General features: G+C 47.4%; 2 protein-coding genes across 3 annotated transcripts in view; both read left to right on the top strand.

Moving 5' to 3' along the window:
• The first annotated feature begins 296 nt into the window (after window positions 1-296).
• Window positions 297-15122, top strand: LOC144720856 (transmembrane protein 106B-like). Its single transcript, XM_078597948.1, has 8 exons — window positions 297-710; window positions 8071-8293; window positions 9039-9102; window positions 10977-11136; window positions 12058-12198; window positions 12341-12378; window positions 12985-13038; window positions 13711-15122. Exons 2-8 carry the CDS (start codon window positions 8167-8169, stop codon window positions 13847-13849), a joined length of 723 nt encoding a protein of 240 aa, XP_078454074.1. The 5' UTR covers window positions 297-710; window positions 8071-8166; the 3' UTR covers window positions 13850-15122.
• A 149-nt stretch (window positions 15123-15271) lies between these two features.
• The window catches only part of LOC144720857 (ATP-dependent 6-phosphofructokinase, muscle type-like), a 37530-nt gene continuing 33664 nt past the window's right edge, over window positions 15272-19137 (top strand). For both annotated transcript variants that reach the window (XM_078597950.1, XM_078597949.1), the window contains exons 1-2: window positions 15272-15883; window positions 16439-16512. In XM_078597950.1, coding sequence (XP_078454076.1) covers window positions 15796-15883; window positions 16439-16512 — 162 coding nt within the window. In that variant the 5' untranslated portion in view covers window positions 15272-15795. The remainder of the gene's footprint in view (window positions 15884-16438; window positions 16513-19137) is intronic.

Raw genomic sequence — 19137 nt, 5'->3', positions numbered from 1 at the left:
CCCGGCCATTACTTAAAGGTTGCCCAACGTGACTGAAAATAACGCATTCACTTCTTTAAACGAAAGCGTGCTTAACACTTCAATGGGCTTCCTTGTGAGACCCTTTAAATTACTTAGAACCGAGTTCCTCAATTGGCCCTTTAAATTACTTAGAACTGAGCTACTGGATTGAGCCCTCACGTTTGCATGCAGCCTGAGCAGCAATATCACCGAGCCCCTCTGTGATCTCTGAGTGAGCAGAAGAAAATTCTTCCGCAGTTGAAGTGCTGACACTAAGTCACCGCTCGGCACGGGGGTGGGGTTCGATGATGTTGGCACACACACCAACAAAGCGCCGCTCGGCACGTGATAAGATCGGTGGCTTCGAGGCCGCGGGTTACATTTCCGCTTCGGTTCACAGGAAATGGTTCACGAGTACAGTCCCAGAGTTGCGCACGGCGTGAGCGTTGTTGTCCCACCCCTCCTCCTCCTCCATCCCTCTTCGTGAGCTATCCGGGGACCTTTGCCTTTCGTGTTTGTGAGTTGGCGTTATTCCTGCGCGCACGCGCGCCTGCCTGGACGTTAGTAACACTCCCCCAGCGTTCTTTGTGTGGGGGTCACACAGAGGTACACACACGCAACCTCGGCGTGCCAAGATAGCTGAACATTTGGGAGATTCAAGCGGCAGCAAGCATAGCTGGTGAGCCGAGGAAGCGGCTAACCAACGCCATGTAAGTATTCACTCCACGGCGAATGTTTGTGTATGGCTTTAAACATTGGCTCGCGAGGCCACCACCCCTTTTGTATTTGCCGTTTTGCTATCGCGACGTTTTTGTTGTTGTCGAGACAATATCTCCGTTTTGCCGGTGCAGAATAAGATCGTTAGCTCCGTCGCATGAAACTCCCTAAGCCGCGCAGCGGCGGTCGGCGTGTTGTTCGCTCTCCAATTGTTACGCGCCGGTTGATGGCCACGGGGCCCTCTTTGTTTGACCTCGAGCAGAGTTCGCCATTCCGGTCAGGGCGGATTTGGTGAAGATGTTGTGGGGGAAGGGTTAAGAAGGGCGCGTTAGGGGTTCAGACATCACTCGCCGCGATAATGGTTAGGTGTGTTCCAAGTGACTTGTTAAAACAAAAGCACAATCCACTAATTACGGAGCCAAACGAGCGTGTTTATTTATCTGCGAAGCGTTACATAGAATAAAACAAACGTGTCCAAGAAAGCCTCACAACGTCTCATTACGTGTTTTTGTTTAGGACGATGCTGTTGAGATGTTTGCTTTAACCTTCCCCAGTGTTTTATGAGTTTGTTTTATGACGGCTCTGTCGGGTATTGGAGGGTTATCTTAATCATTGACATCATGCCGAGACTGTGATCGAAAATGTATGCACGAAAATGAAACTTGTAATGCAAAGAGTTGGAAAACGTGTCGAGTCAGGCAGGTCCTGCTGGCCAGGACTGCGAGAAAATGGTAGTCGGAGCCAATTTTACTGCCACCAAATAAATGACTCTTCGGATTATTTCAGATGCCCTGTCATCACCAACCCAGTGGGAGACTCGTGTTTGGAAGGCTCTTAACTCTACCGTAGTTTTACGCTCCGCCAACGCCGAGGAAGATGAGGAATTGGCAAAACTACACGAAGCCTTCTTAATTTCTCTGCTCAAGCCCTCTTGTCGTGGTGGCTATGATACCTCGGCATTGGCATGTATCTCCCGAAACACACTGCCGTACACAAGAACAGGATAGTGGGCAGGCACGTTTTTTTTTAAGACGAATAATTGGTAATATATTTTTTTGTGTATCATGAAAAAATCAACTCTATAGATGTATTTTTGTTTTGTCTTTCGCTGTGTTTTTGTGAGCACCGCGTGAGCTTGCTTTTTTATCTGCACATCGGTATCGAATGCACCGTGTACTGGTTATGTATTACAGAGACCAGCACCACAAATACTAAGATCCCCCGTATAGTCTTAACAGACTGTAGGGGCAAGTGCTGTTAGCGAGCACCTATGAAGGCCGGAACGGTACACGAGGGGGTGGGTGGCCAGCTCCACGCCCGAGCGTCTTTGTCTCCCTAGTGGCGATGTTTACACACCGCACCAGGTACTCATTTGAGGCTGAGTTGACCTAGGGGAGGCCCGGGACCGGTTCAGATAATCACACACAGACACACAGGTACACACGCACACGGTCAAAGAGTGTGCCCCGTAATGGGCAAGGGTCAATCTTCATTCTCCTTCCACGTGTCGTGCCGCACTGCTACACAAACACATGTGATGATGCTTCGTCATACCCATCGTGTCTCGACACACTCGTCAACAACATTGCCTTTCAAGAAGCAAAAAAAATCGGGAGACGTTTCTGGCAATAGCCCTTCTTCACAGCATCATGTGTGTGAAGAGGAGTCGGATACTAGTTTACGCACTGGTTTATTCTTCAACCCACAGCCACACTCGGTCCCAAAACCAACCACGAACATGCGTCTCGTAGCATCTACAGCACGCCGGGTCCGTGTGACGTCAGTGCCCTTTAACCCGTGCGTGTGATGGGTGCGTGCTATGCTGAGTGCGAAGATTTCATGTCTGCGTGGTGCGAGTGCGTGAGGATGGCTCGCAGATCACTTACATGTGAATAATTACAAGTATGTATACCTTTTACAAGGCTTCAAGTCTGCGTTAACCACACATACTTGTGGCAAAACAATGCATATATTATAAACATGTCCTGATAATTATCAGAGCATGTTTGATTGCATGTTTCGCCACATGTACTCTGTATGGTTAATGCAGACTTGATGCCTTGAAAAAGGTTCCTGTTTGGTGTTTGAACTTAGTAACCTCTTTTATTCCAGAAAGGGTAAACAACCTTGATTTGAAGCTTTCGTGACCTGCAGGAATCCATACTGGTTGGTTTTTTCGGTAAAGTCATGTGGGTAAAAAAATAAAATAAACAAAACATTTTAAGAATGTTTCGTGCAAATTAGTTTATTTATTTTATTTTCTGCCTACGTGACTTTACCGAAAGAACCAAAGAGTATGGTAAACAACCTATTCTTAAATTTGCATCATTTTAGATACATTCCTGGCAAAAGGGGTCCCCATAAATATACAAGAGTATGTGTATTTAGAAGTAGATATACATCAGTATTGTCATCACATTTAACTGGTCTCGTTCGCGACTCGCCAAGGCTTCCCAGAGAATGCTGTTTCTCCACAACAATAGAAGCCACGATCCATCTATTGTTGGGTAAAAGTCTCTCAAAGCTGTTACCATCCCTCGCTGTCATGCATAATCGTAGGCAATAATGGTAATATAAAAGGGAACATTTTTTTTATCGATGAGGACTTCACTGAGTCTTCTTCCAACGATGTTTCCACTTTAGAGTCATGTTTTTGCCAATTCCATTATAGATTCATTTTTAGTGGATTTCGTGGTTGCCTTATGTTACTCAGTTGCCAGTCTTGAAAACCTGACTCAAACACACACCCCCTGCCTTGCTCTTAAAAAAAGGAATTCAGACAGCAAATATGTACATGCTGCTTTAAAGGTCAAACTCTGTTTGGTACAAAAAAAAACATTTGTTGCAATCCCATTGAAGGCGTTCCTCATTCTACTCTGGAGAACTTGTGAACATGAACACCACACAGCTGCAACACGTTCCTCCACCACATGGGTTATGTTCGGACAGAAGCTACCGCCGATTGAGTTGACACTGGCCTAATATTTGTGATACTGAAGTAGACATGAACCCTGCACATGCTGGGCAGGTGTACGTAACACATGGTATAATGTTACATTGTTGATGCACACTCGCAGAGCTGTCTCGACAATAAGTAATATTTAAAACAACTTTAAAAAAAACACGCTTTTATTAAATGTACTAGTAATGGCAGAACTTCAGGAAGTGGCCCCGAAGCTTGCTATAACGTAAGGGACCATGGCCAATTACAGCCAACGTCAGTTGATTGTGTACAATTTGACCCAAGCAGAAACATAACATATAAAAAAAAATATATTGTTTATGATAGAAAATAGTATTGTCATCAGTATGACATAAGTATACCAAGTTTACACTATGAGACCTCCTTTACCAGTGGCAAAATATAGTAGTAGGTTTTTACCCTTTAAACTGGTACAAAACTGACACCTTTATACAAGGCATCATGTTTGCAATAACCGCAACACAAGCAGTCAAAATGCAAACAAAAAGAAACAACTCTGATAATGTTAATGATATGCACTGTCCTTGAAGTTGATTGGTCCACACCCGAGACAGCTTTCCTTAGAGCCTAGTTTCCATTGATGTTGGACCAGATGACGCGAAAAGACCAGATGACGCCTTATGGCGTCATCTGGTCCAACACCAATGGAGACTAGACTCTAAGGAAAGCTGTCTCGGGTGTGGACCAATCAACTTCAAGGACAGTGCATCATTACCATTATCAGAGTTGTTTCTTTTTGTTTGCATTTTGACTGCTTGTGTTGCTGTTATTGCAAACATGATGCCTTGTATAAAGGTGTCAGTTTTGTACCAGTTTATAGGGTAAACCCCTACTACTATACCAAGTTTGCAGTCGATACCACATTGGGAAGTGGGTTAAAATGAGTTACAAGATTTGAGGATACAACAACAACGACAACAACAACAGGCAGAGTAAATTAAAAGAAAGCGTGTGAAAAGTAGATAGATAGATAGATCGTTTAGTGTCATTGTCACCAGTACAACGAAATTTAAAATGCTCACCAGTCAGGGCATCATTCATAAATTTAAATTAAATAAAACAAGAAAATAAAAATAAAAATTAAATGAAAGATAATCAATTTATACTATATATAAAAACAGCCCAAGTATACCCACATACCCACATAAGGTTACATTTTGTCATTGCACATCTCTATTTCACATTCAATTGTAAACACTATTACTTAATAATTAATTAGCATTATTGAGTGTGGTGATCGCTGTAGGATAAAAGCTCTGTTTGAATCTGTTTGTCCTTGTTTTGACTGATCTGAATCGTCTGCCTGATGGCAACAGCTCAAACAGTGAGTGTCCAGGGTGAGAAGAGTCCTTTATAATGTTCTGTGCTTTTTTGATGCAACGTGAACTGTGTAGTTCTTCCAGTGTGGGGAGATGGCAGCCAGCGATCTTTTGGGCTGTGTTGATGACCCTCTGGAGCGCTTTCCTCTGAGCCACTGTGCAGCTGGTGTACCATACACAGATGCAGTATGTAAGAATACTCTCGATGGAGGCTCGGTAGAAGGACACCAGCAGTTTCTGTGTGATGTTATTATTCCTGAGGATTCTCAGGAAGTAAAGTCTCTGCTGGGCCTTTTTCAGAAGCTCAGTGCTGTTGGCGCTCCAGGTCAGGCCCTCCCCAATGTGGACTCCCAGGAAGCAGAAGTCTGCCACCCTCTCCACACAGTCCCCGCTGATGATTAGTGGTGGAGTGTCCGTTTTCTTTCTCCTGTAGTCTATTATGAGCTCCTTGGTCTTTGCGGTGTTAAGGAGCAGGTTGTTGCCCCTGCAGTATGCTGTCAGCCGCTCCACCTCGTCCCTGTAGGCAGACTCATCCCCCCCAGAGATGAGCCCCACCACTGTGGTGTCATCAGCAAACTTCACAATGGTGTTGCTATGGTGGACGGCGGCACAGTCATGTGTGTAGAGGGAGTAGAGCAGGGGGCTCAGTACACAGCCCTGGGGGGAGCCGGTACTGAGGCTCAGGGCTGTGGATGTATGACGGCCCACTCTGACCCTCTGTCTGCGGCCCGAGAGGAAACTATGTATCCACATGCAGGTGGAATGTGGAATCCCCAGGTCGCCCAGTTTTTCCACCAGTTTGTGTGGGAGGATGGTGTTGAACGCAGAACTGTAATCCACGAAGAGCATCCGCACACAGCTCCCCTGCTGCTCCAGGTGTGACAGTGCAGCATGTAGTGCTGCTGTGGCCACGGCGTCCTCCGTGGATCGGTTCGCTCTGTAGGCAAACTGGTGGGGGTTACGGTTTCGGGGCAAGCTTCCTATGATGTGACTCCGGACCAGTTTTTCAAAGCACTTCATCACCACTGGCGTGAGTGCTACTGGCCGGTAGTCGTTGTAGCTGGAAATGTGGGTTTTTTTGGGCAGGGGGACTATGGTGGAGGACTTTAGGCAGGGTGGTACAGTGGACTGTTCCAGAGACAGGTTGAAAATCCTTGTGCAGACTCCAGCCAGCTCGTCAGCACAGTCCCTCAGCACACGTCCCGGGACGCCATCAGGTCCCGCAGCCTTCCTCGGGTTGACGGCCCGCAGCGTGCGCCTCACCTCATGCTCCTCTACTGTGAGGTTTAAGCTGCTGTGGACCGTGAGGTTTGGTGATGCTGTCCCTTGTGGTGTCACCTCAAAGCGGGCAAAGAAGAGGTTCAACTCCTCTGCCAGAGCGGTGTCACCATCAGCAGCTCCGCGGTTGGCCCTGTAGTTGGTGAGGTGCTGGACTCCCTGCCACACCTGCCTGCTGTCGTTACTGTCCAGGCGTTCCTCAATCCTCCTCCTGTAGTCTGCTTTGGCCTCGCGGATGCGAGGCAGTAGTTGAAGGTCGGAGACGCACAAATGTTAACCCAGTGCGGTGATGTTTGTGATACGTGAACAAGGTCGAGACACGGAGAGACGCAAGAGACACGTAGTTTAGAGGCCTATAGAGAGAGACACCGTAGCTCAGTGGGCTTCACCTGGTAAACACAATACAGACGTGTCTCGTCTAACCAGCGTTCTTTTATACGAGAATTCTCTAGAACGAGCAATTTAAATTTATAGCCAATTTGTTTGCTAAACGAGCAAAATGTTCGCTTATCGAGCGGAGATCGACCCATACATATGCTTCCCCTGACGGCAGGGGGCGCACTGCGGCCCGCCAGTTTGTTTACCAGCTGTGCTGCATGAAGCGCGTGTCAGGGGCCATCCATTGAGTACGAACGCAAAAAATCTGTCAACTTGACCCCCCCCCTACCTACGTACGTACACTTGACGCCCCCCCCCCCCCCCGAATTCTATAGAACGGCCGATATTTTATCCACGCAGAAACGATCAAGGATTAATAATATTGACGTGTTTAAGAAAACAGATAGTCCACCGCCAGACTAACTCATTTGAAGGCCAATGTAGACAAATTATTATCGAGGCTTCACCCCCCCCCCCCCCCGTTTCCTATGCGTACGTTGTCAGTAGACCCCCATACGCAAACTACGCATTTGGGTTAACCCCCCCTCCATGGCTTCTTATCATGGGTGGCTGGGTGGGTGCCGGGAGCGGTGGTGCAGTGGTTAGCGCTACGCTGCGCTACGAACCCGGCGACTCGGGTTCGATTCCCGCTCGCGGCCAACACCAGTGACGATTAACTGTACCGGTTCTGGGCCTCCCCTAGGACGACTCTGCCTCAAATGAGTACTTTTGTGTGGTGTGTTAAACATCGCCACTGGGGAGACAAAGGCGGCCGGGCGTGGTGCTGGCCACCCACCCCCTCGTGTGCCGTACCGGCCTTAATAGGTGCTCGCTAACAGCACTTGCCATAAGTCTGTTGAGGCTGCACAGGGGATCTTGCACTGTGGTTCTTGATGTTTGGGGTTACATTTGATGTATTACTTTATTTTAAAATCATAGCGCTGTTTATTTCTTACGTAAAAAAATTACCAAGAGCAGAACATTTTGGGCGTGACACGGAGCCCAGCTTTCAACACGGCAGTCACCGGGAAAACGACGGTCGTTTGTCGAGTTTTCGCTTGCTGACCAATTTTCGCGGAACGTATCATGCTCGTTAAGTGAGACACGCCCGTAGTTTAAATATGTTGTGTTTAGCTACAAACACACTTACTTCACAATGCTCGCCAGTGTGAGTTAGTGCAGGGCTAGGACTGCTTCAGAAATCACCACTGATACGTATCTTGGCCAGGTATCGAACTCGGGCCACTGGTAAGTGTGGATTGTGTGAAGGGTAAGGAGCGAGGCAGCAGGACTGAATCTTGCATCACTTTCCGCACCTGTCGGCCATGGCTATGAATCAAACTCGAGTCGCAGTGCGCTAACCACTGCACCCACCGCTCCTGCGTGTACATCCAGGTCAGCAAATTGAACCTGCGTGAAGCCCAGCGGTGGGGGTGGTGCCCCTCTATCGGCCGCGTCTCGCTGAGGGCGTAGTACTTCCCCGGGAAAAGGATGGAGGTCGAGGAGGGCAACGCTCATGCTAGTGAGAAGTCGGCGCTGCTGGGCAGATTGCCCAGGCACAGCTACGCGTGCATTAACAACTGCCCCACGTGCCGAGGCACTGGCCGCGTTCCCAGAGGTGAGATTCCTGCCTGTTGGATAACAGTCCAGTACTTTGGCAACTGCTCATGGTTTTTTGCACAATGTGACAAAGGATGAATGATTTTGGTACTCGTTTCTGTGTGTTGTTTGATACTCGTGGTTTTCCGGCCTGCGCTATATTTTATTCTCTTTTGATGGGTTTTGTTGTCATCAGGGTACAACAAGTATGACAAAGTGTAGCGAATTGATGGCCTCAGCCTGGTCACCAATGATTGCACGTACGAAGAAGAAAAAAAACACTTCGGTCACATTACATTTGGTTTTGCACTTCGTTCAGAAAATTTAAACAATTTAAAATTTTTAAATATCAGTTTGACTCTAATGCAACAAATATTTCTCCCTGTGGTTGAAAGTGCTTCGTCCTTCCTGTTTGGACCAGATGCCACTTAAAGGGACATCAGAAATAGCTCTGTGATGTCCACCTCCGTGGGCCGTACTATCACAAAGGGTCGCACTGCTGCGTGAGATATCCAAATGGATTCTCCGTATCATTCCATGACTCTGATAGCACAATTCTGATCAAATTTGGGGGGGAAAAGACTGAATATTTATTTTAAAAGACCAAAGGTTCTTTTGAGCTCTCAAGCGTCGGGGCATTTTCCGTCTATCATGTGTACGAGTGAGTTGCATTAAAAGTGCATTGACAGTGCCCTATGGTGCACTACGCAATATCCCCCCTGTATGTCTCTCCCATCTCTCCCGTGTCCCCTGTGCAATGGCAGACGAGGCGAACAGGCTGGTGGCACTGATTCCACTCAATGACCATCGCTTGACGCCAAGCAAAACGTAAGAGCGCCGGACCTCCCAAGACGAAGAAGCTAACCCATAAAAATCCAAATTTGGCAATAAGTGTGATCCCTAACTCTAACAAACTAGCCAATCGTCCGCTAATGCTCACTTGCCATTACTCTAACCCTAACCTCACGTCCAGCACATTGACTGGTGGTTGATGTTAACTACCTCGTCTGGTATAGAGGAGGTCGTGGGTTCGATCGTGACCCTTGACGCCTGCTGTATATTTGGAGTTTGCATGTTCTCCCTGTGGTCAGGTGGATTTTTATCCGGGTCCTCCGTTTTTTTTCCCCTCCACATTTATAAACGTGCGTTTCGAGTTATTTGGCTGTGATACATTTCCACGTGATAAGCCACTTCATTGGGCTATCATTTGTGGCCATGTCGCTTCTGAAAAAGAGCTATATAGCTCAGTGGGCCTTATGGTAAAATAAAAAAATAGCTTCATCGTTTAGTTTTTCATGTTTTTGTTCACTTTTCAGTCCTGCTCATCACGGCATCGCATACTTTCTCCGCCGCAACCGAGCAGCTCTCTCTCTAAGCAGTGGGGCCTCTGAATGTTTCTTCAATGCATGTACATTCTACTCTGCACGCACTCGCGCGAGTCGGGTGCATTGTTGACCAAGTCTGAATTTACTGGTAGGAACCACCTGGTTCCACTAGCCCACAGGGAATTATTGTGTCCGTCCGCCACGCAGGGAGGGGCTGGGTGGGGAGGGAGGGAGGGGCTGGGTGGGGAGGGAGGGGCTGGGTGGGGAGGGTGGGGAGGGGCTGGGTGGGGAGGGTGGGGAGGGGCTGGGTGGGGAGGGAGGGGCTGGGTGGGGGTTGGGAGGGGTGGGGCTGGGTGGGGAGGGGCTGGTCACCCCGTAGTGCCCTTATATAACTCAACGTTTAACCTACTCACGCCGGCTTGTGCCCGCCCTCACAGTCGTGCATATTTGCGGAATACACCACGCCGCCGTTGACCCTGGCCATTGACCGAGCAACCCAACGTTCCTACCAGCTCCCTCCGCAGGAATGTGTTATAAGCATTCGGAGGTGGCTCAGAGTTCAGTGCCAGGAAGCCGCCTGTGCTTAAACCAGGATCTTAAGAGGCGAGAGCGTTGGTAGCCTCAGCCTGGTCACCAATTGCTTAATTTGGCAAGAAATTTTGCTCTTGAGAATTAAAAATATAAATTTCACTGACATTAAATTTATTCTCCATTTCGGGGCAGGTGCGAGAGTGCTGCCCCCTTTCGCGTGTTTCAGAGGTCACTTGAAGGAATCTCAGAGGGATATTATATTCGCGTCTGCGGGGCCGATTGCAAAATCAGGATATAAACTGGGGGGAAACACTCAAGCAATATGCAATATTGAAATACAATCTTTTCATTTACGTTGTGCTTAAATGTCTTGGCATACATATCAAAGCACCCTACACCACGTGGCAGCTGTCCCTGTGTGGCACGAGATGACTCGCTTGTCAGCATTGGCAAACAAGTGAGCATTAAATCTGCCAATAGGGGGTGATGGTTGCAACATAGAATCTGAATTGAATAATTTGAAAGTAATTGTTTTTCAAATTTGAACACGGGTGCCCCCACGCATGCATTGGCATACTCTTTTCGAACGAAGTCACGGGATCTTTAACATCCACTGTGAAGAAGATGGCACCAATTTTACGGTGAATGCTCCCACGGTATTAACCAGGGGCAACCTGTTGGATTCGAACTGCAAAATAAACTTTTGCGACAATCTGCGAACGCGTTACCATCGATCTGGTCACGTCACGGGTTCTTTTCTGCTCGGTGGGGGGGGGGGGGGGGTGTCCCGCGGCAAGTCGTGCGCGCGATGGCAGCCGTACGAGAATGTATCCCCGTGCCCTGCAGGTTGCGGTACGTCCTACTCTCCATGCTCACTTGCCTCTTGATGTCGGGGCTGGTCATCTTCTTCATGTTTCCCCGCTCGGTGCTCGTGAGCAATGGGGACATCGAGTCTGTCTATGTCTTCTTCAGCGAGAACGGCAATGCCGTCATCATGAACGTAACGGTACGTTGCCCCGTCGTCTCTCGGTTACAGAGAGTGTCCTCGGCAGTGCTTTTGTTTACATAAACGTGTTTTGGATAGACGTGCAAAATATTGCACGACTGTCGGTGTAAAGACTAGTAAAGATTGGTAATCACGAAAAGGCGGAGGGTTATGGAAGACCGCATCGTACGTAGCCAACCGTGCACATCGGAGGTACTGGGGAAGGACAAACTAAACACAAAATGCAATTCTGAACAAATTCGTTTTCCATCTAGATTGAAAAGTGCATAGCTTCAGTGACTTCCTAACAATTTGGATTTGAGAAACACTGGTCTAGAAGACACGCTACTAAGGGGGCAAGGAATGAACTTTTTCTCATCTTGTTCTGTATGTAAGCATAAATAAGAAATGTAACTTCGTATGAAAAATTACCTTTATTTACCCTGGAAAGCCTCACATTTTCCAGACTCATTTTTACTCGCTTTTTATTAACTCACTCTGTCTGTTGTTGTTGTCGTTGTTGTCGTATCCTCAAATCTTGTAACTCAATTTTAACCCACTTCCCAATGTGGTATCGACTGCAAACTTGGTATACTTATGTCATACTGATGACAATACTATATTCTATCATAAAAAATATAAAACATTTTAAAAAAATGTTTTAATATGTTATGTTTCGGCTTGCCTCTAATTGTCCACGCTCAACTCACGTTGGCTGTAATTGACAACGGTCCCTTACGTTATGGCAAGCTTCAGGGCCATTTCCTGGAGTCGTGGAGTTCTTCCATTACTAGTATGGTACTTTTCATTAAAGCGTGGTTTTAAAAGAAGTTTCTTGAAATATTGCTTATTCAGGAGGGACTTGCATTGAGATATTTGGTGATTTGTGGTGGTGGTGGTGGTGATGTTGATGATGAATTGGAACTTTTGTTTCCCACACAGACCAGCATCGTCATTGAGAACAGCAACTACTACCCCATCGACCTTTACAGCACGTGCATTCAAATTGAGTTTGGTCACAATGTGCTGAACAAAACCTGCTTCGACGAGGGCCTTGTGGTGAAGCCTCATAGCCAGGGTCAAGTAAGAAGCGCACGCAACATTTCCAACACTCGCTTCGAAACACTGTTTCGGGAACAAGGGCTGTGTGGTATTGTTCTAATGTAGCTTACCAAATGTATGATTTTGTTTTGTTTCTCTTAACCTCTTGGTTTCTTTTGTTTAGGTAAGACTATCCATTATTCTGTCGATATTTGGGATATAGTAAGTATATTTTGATATTTTGTTTGCACACAATACGGATGATATAATCCATCATGCATAACAGAGCATCGCCGAGTATCTAAAGACTTCTTTTCGGGAAGGTCTTGCTACCTTTGGGATGTTTACACAATTTCATGAACGAGTGTTGTTTGGCTTCATGTGGCAGGACAGCAGAGTGTCCAGAGAAACCCCACCACGCATACTAAACCAAACCTTGTAGCTCTTTTTCAGTAGCGACCTGGCCACAACGAAATAGCTCAACGAAGTGGCTTATCCACGTGGACATTTATAGCAGCCAAATACTCTTAAATGCGCGTTTCTAAATGTGGAGGGAAAAACTGGAGGACCCGGATAGAAATCCACGCGAACACGGAGGGAGAACGTGTAAACTCCAAATTTATACAGCGGGAATCAGGGTTGGGATCGGACCCACAACCTCCTGTATACTAGGCCAGGTAGTTAACATCTCACCACCACTGCGCTTAGCACGGATGGATTCAATAATCCATTGCCATACTGCCATCTCCTAGAGCAACCTCGTAGCCCTATGTACACAAAACGCACACCTATACTGAGAGTGTGATCGTCACCATTCTTGCGTTTCAGTGAATACTGCTCCAAGCCAACAATCAAGGTCCACAACGTGTTCTTCAAACTGCAGTAAGTGGAAATGTCACCCGTTTAAAATTACTCCTCAGTGTTCGCCTTGAATATAAGTGCGTGCGCCGATTCGAGTGAGTGAGGTGGGGAGCAGTGGTGTCGTGGTTAGCGCTCAGTGCTCACGGCCAACACGGGTGACGATTATCTGAACCGGTCCTAGGCCACCCCTAGGCCGACTCGGCCTCAAATGAGTACCTGGTGCGGTGTGTAAACATCGCCACTTGGAAGACAAAGGCGGTAGGGCATGGTGCTGGCCACCCACCCCCTCGTGTGCCGTGTCGGCCTTCATAGGTGCTCGTGAACAGCACTTGCCCCAACAGTCTGTTACAGGCTACACGGGGGATCTTTGGTGCATGGTAAGTGGAGGCAGTAATGTAAGGTTAGCACGCTGCACTGCGAAATCCCGCAATCCAAGTTCAGTTCCCACTCGTGACTAACGCCAGTGACGATTATCCCGGACCAGCACTGTGCCTCCTCTCAGTGTGTTCAGCCTTAAATGAGTATCTGGTGCCACATGGAAACATCACCACGAGGGAGACAAAGGTGGCCCGGGCATGTTGTTAGCCACCTAGCCCCCATCGTGTGTTGTGCCGGCCTTCATAGGTGCTCGCTCTGTTTTTTTCAAGGCTATATGGCGGATCTTTGTCTTTCTCTTTGCTTGACCCTGTGTAGCACGACGGCTGTCATGGATGTGTTGAACAACCACCAACAGAAGTCGACCGTCGACGACTTCCGCTACTTCGACTGCGGAGCGAATGTGACTCATCCCGTGCCTATCCACATGAAGTCGTGGCTGCCAAAACTCTACTAATGACCCCCCCCTTTCTCTCTGGCTCATTAGTACTGACCAATAATCATCGTCGACACCTAGTCACTTGAATTTGTTGGACAGATCGTTCAAGATTTCCACGTTATTTTTTCGTAAAAGTTGTAAGCAGTAGTTGTAGTTGTTTAATCCTCCAGGGGAGGGGAACGTCCGGCCCGCGGGCCGTATAAGGCCCGAGAAGTCATTTGGTGTGGCCCTGCCAAGGCAACCGCAGGCGGGACTCGAAATTCAATAAATCTAGGAGCAAACCTGGAAAAGCAGTTTCGAGTAGCAACATCATCAATACCAGCGAACATCACAGGCCTCGCCAAAGAGATGCAGTTCCAGCCATCACATTAGGGGTGAGTTAATTAAATGTTTGACCAAATATAACGGGATAATTTTTAAGTTGATAATTTTGTATGGCCCGCGAATGATGTTGTAAATATCCAAATGGCCCTTGGCAGAAAACAGGTTCCCCACCCCTGGTTTAATCTAACGTGAGAAATCTGCGATGACCATTGTTCCACCTCGGAGCCCGAACCTACATGGACTGGTATTCCCAGGCAGACTCCCATTCGTGTACGGATCAGACTGTGAAATACACCTTAGCTACCGATAGGGCACGTTTAGGTTGAGTTTGTCAACTGCTTTAGGCCCCCTGGAGGCTGCTGCAAATCCGGTAGCGCCTCTTTGCAGGCAAAAATATTGCCAACGTATTTAGGACGACAGTTGTTTACAGAGGGGTAGTGTTTTTAAGAGGACACGCAATCCAGCTGTGTCCACCCTGTGTCTCGGGTCGCACCGCGTGTTGTTCGGCGCGATGCCCGACGTTTAGTTTCACTTTTTAGGAGCTTCAGGTACAGCCTAAATAATGCATCAGGGAGAGCTACAGGATGAGGCAGAAAACTATGCAATAGGAGGATAAGCAAACTGCTGGAGGTCACTTTATAAAGTTTGCAGCATATCTGCTCTTTTTGATTCAAGACTGGCTAATTCATGCGTTGGGTGCTGCTTTTTTTATCGTGCATAATTGCGCAAGACTAAATGGTTTTCTGTTAATTGCATGTGTAATTGTATTCTTGGAGCATTATTTACCACATTTGTGTGTGAGATTATTGTGAGTTAAAGCGAATCCAGGATGTGATGTGATTTTAAGCTAGTTTTCACTGCACGTACTGCGTCAAAAAAATACGTCACTTTCTATGCACGTGTGGTCCTGGAGAGAGCATTTTCTGTTACTGTTTTTCAATAAATTTTCACTGGTGACCATTTTAAAGACGCATACCGTGTACAGTGCATGCTTCCTGCGCAAATCAAAATTGTTTACGTTTACCCGAACGTTTCGGGTCATGTTGTTCTCATCGGGTTCCTCCGTCACTGACACTCGCCAGCACTCGCATCTTGCCCGACCCAAATATCTCACCGTTCCGTGGCGTCAACAAGAAACCTCCTGATTTGAAGCTTTCGTGACTGCAGGAATCCGTCTTCTTTGGTTATTTCGGAAAAAGTCACGTAGGTAGAAAATAAATAAATATTTCGGTAAAGTCACGTAGGTATAAAATACAATTGTATTTATACCTACGTCACTTTTCTGAAATATCCAAAGAGTAATGAAACCTCCGACTCCTGACCGCACAGAACTGGCCCCAGACGTTTCCCAGTTCCGACCCGCTTCCCCCCCATCTCCCATCAGCTGCGTGACCGCAGCAGCGTCGTGAGTCCTTGCCATCCAACGGGATCCTGCTCGCGGACACATTCTCCGCTATATATATCCCCGTAGTCCCCGGGCAGCAGAGGTGGTGGGGTGGGGGTCTGCAGCCAACCTTGCCGTGTCCACAGCGCGGGCCACACACTCGACCGAGACGCTCGTGCCCCGCGTGTCCTTCATTGCTGTGTCCACCTCTTCGAAGCAGCGAACTCGTCTTTTGTCGTCCACGTGTCCCATCGCCATGGCCACCATGGACAAGAAGCTCCTGGAGAATATTTCCGCGTCGGGACGCTCCATCGGAGTCCTGACCAGCGGTGGAGATGCGCAGGGTGAGAGCGGGGTTCAGAAGCGCCCGTGTGTCGCGTTTGTGCCAGGGCTGGGTGGACTACCGCAGCGGGCTAAGATGCTTATAAATAACAGGAGAAATGGGGTTGAGATATTGAAACGGTGCTCTAACGCAGGTTGATGCGGAAATAATGACAATGTTTATCACTTTTATTTTGGATATTAATATTTTGCTTATTTAATTAACAAAAATTTGTTTGGTTAACTACCCTAACTCTAAAATCTTAATGCCCCCCTTCCTTTAAAAACATGTATAGCTGCGTTTTAAAAAAACTTTTTCTGTTCCGGTAATAGGATTTATTTTTATTACTAGTAAAGTATTTATGAAGAGAAGTTAATGCGTTTTGTCACCAGGGAGATGGGGAGCTGGGTGGTCCGCACATCTGTTTGCATTGGCTGAGTGGTCCCTTGGACCAAACAATTTGAGAAGCGCTGATTCGAGAGGAAGCTGTGGCAGAGGGAACGTGAATCTCCAATGTGAATTTACTGAGATGATCGCTGCATGGAGGTTTGTGCGCGCGCCCGTTTGCGTCCATCAGGTATGAACGCGGCTGTGCGCGCCGTGGTGCGGATGGGCATCTACGTGGGAGCCAAGGTGTACTTCATATACGAGGTGAGCGGGTGAGCATTCCTGGCCACAAAGGTGAGCACCAAAGATGCAGACAGGCAGCATCAGCAGTAGCAGCTAATTGGCACAAGAACCCGCGTCGCGAAAGCAATTGACTCGGTCAATGTCACAGTAAAAAAAACTTTAAAAAGTTAACAGAACAAGACTTTACACAAACGGAATTGGCCAAAGATCCCAACACAAGAACGCTTCCTGAAAAATAGTCATCAGATTCAGTGACGCTTCTCCTGGGTTAAATACAGTGAGGGAAAAAAGTATTTGATCCCTTGCTGATTTTGTACGTTTGTCCACTGACAAAGAAATCATCAGTCTATAATTTTAATGGTAAGTTTATTTGAACAGTGAGAGACAGAATAACAACAAAGAAATCCAGAAAACCGCATGTCAAAAATGTTATAAATTGATTGGCATTTTAATGAGGGAAATAAGTATTTAACCCCTCTGCAAAACATGACTTAGTACTTGGTGGCAAAACCCTTGTTGGCAATCACAGAGGTCAGACGTTTCTTGTAGTTGGCCACCAGGTTTGCACACATCTCAGGAGGGATTTTGTCCCACTCCTCTTTGCAGATCTTCTCCAAGCCATTAAGGTTTCGAGGCTGACGTTTGGCAACTCGAACCTTCGGCTCCCTCCACAGATTTTCTATGGGATTAAGGTATGGAGACTGGCTAGGCCACTCCAGGACCTTAATATGCTTCTTCTTGAGCCACTCCTTTGTTGCCTTGGCCGTGTGTTTTGGGTCATTGTCATGCTGGAATACCCATCCACGACCCATTTTCAATGCCCTGGCTGAGAGAAGGAGGTTCTCACCCAAGATTTGACGGTACATGGCCCCGTCCATCGTCCCTTTGATGTGGTGAAGTTGTCCTGTCACCTTAGCAGAAAAACACCCCAAAGCATAATGTTTCCACCTCCATGTTTGACGGTGGGGATGGTGTTCTTGGGGTCATAGGCAGCATTCCTCCTCCTCCAAACACGGCGAGTTGAGTTGATGCCAAAGAGCTCCATTTTGGTCTCATCTGACCACAACACTTTCATCCAGTTGTCCTCTGGATCATTCAGATGTTCATTGGCAAACTTCAGACGGACATGTATATGTGCTTTCTTGAGCAGGGGGACCTTGCGGGCGCTGCAGGATTTCAGTCCTTCACGACGTAGTGTGTTACCAACTGTTTTCTTGGTTATTATGGTCCCAGCTGCCTTGAGATCATTGACAAGATCCTCCTGTGTAGTTCTGGGCTGATTTCTCACCATTCTCATGATAATTGCAACTCCACGAGGTGAGATCTTGCATGGAGCCCCAAGCCGAGGGAGATTGACACTACTTTTGTGTTTCTTCCATTTGCGAATAATCGCACCAACTGTTGTCACCTTCTCACCAAGCTGCTTGGCGATGGTCTTGTAGCTCATTCCAGCCTTGTGTAGGTCTACAATCTTGTCCCTGACATCCTTGGAGAGCTCTTTGGTCTTGGCCATGGTGGAGAGTTTGGAATCTGATTGATTGCTTCTGTGAACAGGTGTCTTTTATACAGGTAACAAGCTGACATTAGGAGCACTCCCTTTAAGAGTGTGCTCCTAATCTCAGCTCTTTTATACAGGTAACAAGCTGAGATTAGGAGCACTCCCTTTAAGAGTGTGCTCCTAATCTCAGCTCGTTACCTGTATAAAAGACACCTGGGAGCCAGAAATCTTTCTGTTTGAGAGGGGGTCAAATACTTATTTCCCTCTCACTGTTCAAATAAACCTACCATTAAAATTATAGACTGATCATTTTTTTTGTCAGTGGGCAAACGTACAAAATTATCAGGGGATCAAATACTTTTTTCCTTCACTGTACATGCTTGTGAAGAGAATACGGGACTTTAAAATCAGGACGAGTCTGCACCATCGATACATCTGTATTCTGAACATTATTTATTTTCCTTTTAAACATGAAAAAAAAGCAGTCGGTTTTTTGTTTAACCACAATCAGAAATGTCACAATATAATTATCATGCAGCCGTCACGGTGTGCCTGTATTGAAGTCGACAAGGCCTGTAATCGGCAGCGCGAGTCGCCGCTCCGAACGGATACCGTGTTGCTGATTGAAACGTGCTTTTGAAGAGCACCGCATCTCTGCAAATTAAAACCACCTCGGAGGTTGGAGACAGGCTAGTTTATGCGGGCAGTGCGCCGCGCCTGCAATTGCGCATCTCCGGGAGGGGGGGGGGGTCTCTACGGGGGGGGGGTCTCTCCGGGGGGGGCCTCTCTTGGGGGGGTCTCTCTGGGGGGGGGGTCTCTACGGGGGGGGGGCCTCTCTTGGGGGGGGTCTCTCCGGGGGGGGGGGGGGTCCCAGGCGCGATCCAGAGGACGTTGCGGCCCCGTGACTCCACTGTCGGTGTCACGTTCACCGGGACTTTGTTGCAGTGACAGCTTGAGAAGGGGGGGGGGGGGAATGGGGGGGCTTTCGTTTTTGTTTGTTTTATTTATACCTCCCCCCGGTGGAGATTAAACTGCTCGCCGCGTGCAATACAATAACTTTGTACAATAACTCAATACAATAACTCTGTACAATAACTCAATACAATAACTCTGTACATTAACTCTGTATAATAACTCAATACAATAAC

The sequence above is a fragment of the Lampetra planeri genome, chromosome 10 (assembly GCF_965212315.1).
Source record: "Lampetra planeri chromosome 10, kcLamPlan1.2.h2, whole genome shotgun sequence".
NCBI lineage: Eukaryota > Metazoa > Chordata > Hyperoartia > Petromyzontiformes > Petromyzontidae > Lampetra > Lampetra planeri.
The sequence above is the reverse complement of the archived record's forward strand: the minus strand, read 5'-3'. Positions and strand labels throughout refer to the sequence as shown.

What these genes read in the sequence shown, in the direction of transcription:
- LOC144720856 (XM_078597948.1), top strand. Translation starts at nt 8,167, where the DNA reads ATGGAGGTCGAGGAGGGCAACGCTCATGCTAGTGAGAAGTCGGCGCTG. An exon ending in CGCTTGACGCCAAGCAAAAC is followed by an intron (nt 9,103 to 10,976) that starts GTAAGAGCGCCG and finishes CGTGCCCTGCAG; the next exon opens with GTTGCGGTACGTCCTACTCT. An exon ending in CCGTCATCATGAACGTAACG is followed by an intron (nt 11,137 to 12,057) that starts GTACGTTGCCCC and finishes TTTCCCACACAG; the next exon opens with ACCAGCATCGTCATTGAGAA.